At 49.9% G+C, this 4,622-nt stretch overlaps 1 protein-coding gene across 1 annotated transcript; it reads left to right on the top strand.

Moving 5' to 3' along the window:
* The first annotated feature begins 412 nt into the window (after positions 1 to 412).
* INS (insulin) lies at positions 413 to 3,907 on the top strand. Its single transcript, XM_029059530.2, has 2 exons — positions 413 to 599; positions 3,774 to 3,907. The coding sequence occupies exons 1-2, from the start codon at positions 413 to 415 to the stop codon at positions 3,905 to 3,907; spliced, it is 321 nt and encodes a 106-aa protein (XP_028915363.1).
* Positions 3,908 to 4,622: the final 715 nt, after the last annotated feature.

A 4,622-nucleotide genomic window follows, 5' to 3' on the forward strand; every position in this document is an offset into this window, starting at 1 on the left:
GGAAGAGTCAGGGGGGTTGGAGAGTCAGGGGTGGAGAGGGGAAAGTCAGGGGAGTGGGATGGTCCATGCTGGGTCACTGGGGAGAGTCAAGGTGGAGAGGGGAGAGGGGAGAGGGGTGTGGTCTGTCATCCAGGAGGCCCTAACCCTGTATCCTGGGGCCCCTGGGAGTCAGAGGTCATGGGTTTGAATCCTAGCTCTGCCACTTGTCAGCTGTGTGACTGTGGGCAAGTCGCTTAACTTCTCTGGGCCTCAGTTACCTCATCTGTAAAATGGGGATTAAGAGACGGACTCCTGCGGGGCTGACCAGAGCCTCGCTCGGGGGATGGGGGGTCTGGGCTGGAGTGGGGTTCTTGGGGTCACCTCCCTTCCACACTCACCCTCCCTCCCTCCCCCCGCAGCCCCCGCTCTGGCCATGGCTCTCTGGGTCACGGTCCTGCCCTTGCTGGCCCTCCTGGCACTCTCGATGCCCGCTCCCGGTGGGGCCTTCCCTAACCAGCACCTGTGTGGCTCTCACCTGGTGGAGGCTCTCTACCTGGTGTGCGGAGAAAAAGGCTTCTACTACATCCCCCGGGGCCGCAGGGATGCCGAGGAGCCTGTCGGTGAGTATTCATTCATTCAATCGTATTTAGTGAGCTCTTACTTTGTGAAAAGCACTGCACTAGGCGCTTGACAGAGTACAGTATCATCATCATCATCGTGATATTTGTTAAGCGTTTACTATGTGCCGGGCAAAGCATTAAGTGCCGGGGTGAATACGAGCAAATCAGGTTCGTTGCAGTCTCTGTCCCACATGGGGCTCCCAGTCTCAGTCCCCATTTTACAGATGAGGGAACTGAGGCTCAGAGAAGTGAAGTGACTTGACCAAGGTCACACAGCAAACGAGTGGCGGAGCCAGGATTAGAACCCATGACCTTCTGACTGCCAGGCCTGTGCTCTATCCACTTCGCCGTGTTCCATCTCAGTATAACGAGAAACAGACATATTCCCTACCCACAACGAGGTCGCAGTCTAGAGGATCCTCTTCCTCTCCCCGCTCCCCACAAAGGATCAGACCTTATCTCTCCCCTGGACCACCCTCTGTGGTTCAGTGGAAAGAGCCCGGGCTTGGGAGTCAGAGGTCATGGGTTCGAATCCCTACTCTGCCACTTGTCAGCTATGTGACTGTGGACAAGTCACTTAACTTCTCTGTGCCTCAGTTACCTCATCTGTAACATGGGGATTAAGTCTGTGAGCCTCACGTGGGACAACCTGATTACCTTGTATTTACCCCAGCGCTTTGAACAGTGCTCTGCACATAGTAAGCGCTCAACAAATAATAATAATGTCATAGTAATACTGATGATGATGATGGTATTTGTTAAGTGCTTACTATGTGCCAAGCTCTGATCTAAGTGCTGGGGTAGTTACAAGGTAAATCAGTTTGTCTCTCCTGGGGCTCACAGTCTTCATCCCCATTTTACAGATGAGGTAACTGAGGCACAGAGAAGTGAAGTGATTTGCCCAAGGTCACACAGCAGACAAGTGGTGGAGCAGGGATTAGAACCCATGACATTGATCCAGCTATCAATCAATCATATTTACTGAACACCTACTGTGAGCAGAGCAGTCCCCTTTTCCTCATCTCCCACTCCTTCCTGCATCAACCTGACTCGCTCCCTTTGCTCTTCCCCCCGCTCCCCGCCACGCAGCACTTATATATATATCTGCAATTTTATTTATTTATATTGATGTCTTTTTCCTTGATTTGATGTCTGCCTCCCCCACTTCTAGACGGTGAGCTCATTATGGGCAGAGATTGTCTCTATTGCTGTATTGTACTTTCCCAAGTGCTTAGTACAGTGTTCTGCTCACAGTAAGCGCTCAATAAATATGATCGAATGAATGCATGAATGAACTAAACACTTGGGAGAGACCAATATAACAGAGTTGGTAGAAATGTTTTCTGCCCACATAGACCTTACAGTCTAGAGGGGGAGACAGACATTAGAATATATTATGGCTATCAATCAATGGTACTTATTGAGCGCTTACTACATTCAGAGCACTTTACTAAGCACCTGGGAGAGTACAATATAAGGAGCGTGGCTCAGTGGAAAGAGCCCGGGCTTGGGAGCCAGGGGTCATGGGTTCGAATCCCAGCTCTGCCACTTGTCCGCTGGGTGAATGTGGGAGTCACTTCACTTCTCTGTCCTTCAGTTACCTCATCTGTAAAATGGGGATGAAGACTGTGAGCCTCATGTGGGACAACCTAATTACCCTGTATCTACCCCAGCGCTTAGAACAGTGCTCGGCACCTAGTAAGCGCTTAACAAATACCAACATTATTATTATTATTAATAGTTGGTAGGCAGGTTCCCTGCCCAGGACAAGCTTACATTCTAGAGGGGAAGGGGTCAAAGATCCCTCTCTTCTCCCCATCCTTGCCATATCCCGCTGTCGGGCTCTGTTCATTGCTAGGGCTCAACTTGCCCTGGGGTGGAGAGAATCGATTTGCCAGCAACTCTTTTTGGTGGCCAAGTGCCCTCTCTGAGTTGGGGCAAGGGCACAGTGAATAGGTAGACACTCAGTACAGTTCTGCAAATTAACACCAGCCCAGGGGTCCCAAGCCTATAAAAACTGTGAAGGCAAATGGAAGGCAAACTCAAGCGGTCAAGTTCTCTATTTCTCTGAGGCTACAGGGTGCTGCGGGCTGGCTGCTGTGAGACCTTGGGCAAGTCACTTCACTAAGCCTCTGCAGCGTGGCTCAGTGGAAGGAGCACGGGCTTGGGAATCAGAGGTCTTGGGTTCTAATCCCAGCTCTGTCACTTGTCAGCTGTGTGACTTGGAGCGAGTTACTTCACTTCTCTATGCCTCAGTTCCATCATCCCTCGTGTTGTACTTTCCCAAGTGCTTAGTACAGTGCTCTGCACACACTAAGCACTCAATAACTATGATTGAATGATGGAATGAATAAGATTCAATACCTGTTCTCTCTCCTACTTTATATATGAACCCCACGTGGAACCTGATAAACTTGTATCTACCCCAGTGCCCAGAACAGTGCTTTTTTATGCTATTTACTAAGCATAAATAGCTTAGTAAACTGAGGCATAAACACCCCATTTTACAGATGAGGCATGGTGTAGTAGATAGAACTCAGGCCTGGGAGCCAGCAGGTCATGGGTTCTAATCCCAGTTTAGCCACTTGTCAGCTATGTGACTGTGGGCAAGTCACTTAACTTCTCTGTGCCTCAGTTACCTCATCTGTAAAAGGGGGATTACCATGAGCCTCACGTGGGACAACCTGATTATCCTGTATCTACTCCAGCACTTAGAACAGTGCTCAGCACATAGTAAGCGTTTAACAAATACCAACATTATTATTATTATCTGTAAAATGGGGGAGTGAGACTGTGAGCCCCAAGTGGGACAGGGACTGTGTCCAACCCGATTTGCTTGTGTTCACCCCAGCTTTTAGTACAGTGCCTGGCACATAGTAAGTGCTTAACAAATACCATAATAATTATTATTATGGCACAGAGAAGTGAAGTGTCTTGCTCAAGGTCACATAGCAGACAAGTGGCCGAGCTGGGATTAGAACCCGGGTCATTCTGACTCCCAGGCCCGGGCTCTATCCATTAGGCCATGCTGCTTCCCTAGTATTTGGCTCACGGTAAACATATTTAACAATGTCACGCTGAACTACTTGGCAGGCCTGTGGCACAGTGGTCAGGCTGTATGTGTTTGTGTGTTTGTGTGTGCGATCATTTGTCTCTTTCTCTCTCCTGTGGCAGTTCGTGGGCTCCTCCAGAACGGGTTGAATGACCTGGAGTTCCCCTCTGACCTCCAGGTGGGCAAGAGGGGCATCGTGGAGGAATGCTGCAAAGGCGTCTGCTCCATGTACCAGCTGGAAAATTACTGCAACTAGTCATCGGTGGCGGGTGAGGGGAAGGTTGGGGGGGGTGGAGCCTGGCACTTTCATTATGGCATCTTCAAGGCAACCGAATAAAACTTCCAGTGACTGACTCATTCATTCATTATTTATTTAGTAATAAATCGCATTTAGAGCACTGTACTAAGCGCTTGGGAAAGTACAACACAGCAATAAACAGGGACATTCCCTGTTTGCCGCGAGCTCATAGTCTGGTGGTGGGGTGACAGACATCGATACAAATAAATAAAATGACAGATATATACGTAAGTGCCGTGGGGTGGAAGGAGGGGGAAGAGCAAAGGACCGAGTCAGGGGGATGCGGAAGGGAGTGGGAGATAAGGAAAAGTGGGGCTTAGTCTGGGAAGGCCTCTTGGAGGAGATGGGCCTTCGATAAGACTTTGAAGGATGGGGAGAGGAATTGTTTGTTGGATATGAGGAGGGAGGGCATTCCAGGCCAGAGGCAGGCCGGCTGGCACCGTCTCCCTGAGGTCAAGGGAGAATCCACGGCTTTTGGCCAGCATGGGGCATTTGGGGTGGGGGGAGCTGTTGACCTTGGCCACTGATCTTACCGGGGGGCCTCTCTAGCGGAGGGATGTGGAAACGTGTTATTGGCCTGATTCTGACATCATGATGATACTTGTTAAGCGCTTACTATGTGGTAGGCACTGTAATAATCGCTAGGTATGAGCAAGTTGGGTTGGACACAGTT

This window comes from Ornithorhynchus anatinus, chromosome 3 (assembly GCF_004115215.2).
Source record: "Ornithorhynchus anatinus isolate Pmale09 chromosome 3, mOrnAna1.pri.v4, whole genome shotgun sequence".
NCBI classification, from domain to species: domain Eukaryota; kingdom Metazoa; phylum Chordata; class Mammalia; order Monotremata; family Ornithorhynchidae; genus Ornithorhynchus; species Ornithorhynchus anatinus.

Bases quoted from the DNA above. Each gene is read 5' to 3' on its own strand.
- INS (XM_029059530.2), top strand. From the start codon at position 413: ATGGCTCTCTGGGTCACGGTCCTGCCCTTGCTGGCCCTCCTGGCACTC. The intron at 600-3,773 runs GTGAGTATTCAT...CTCCTGTGGCAG, and splicing joins GGATGCCGAGGAGCCTGTCG to TTCGTGGGCTCCTCCAGAAC.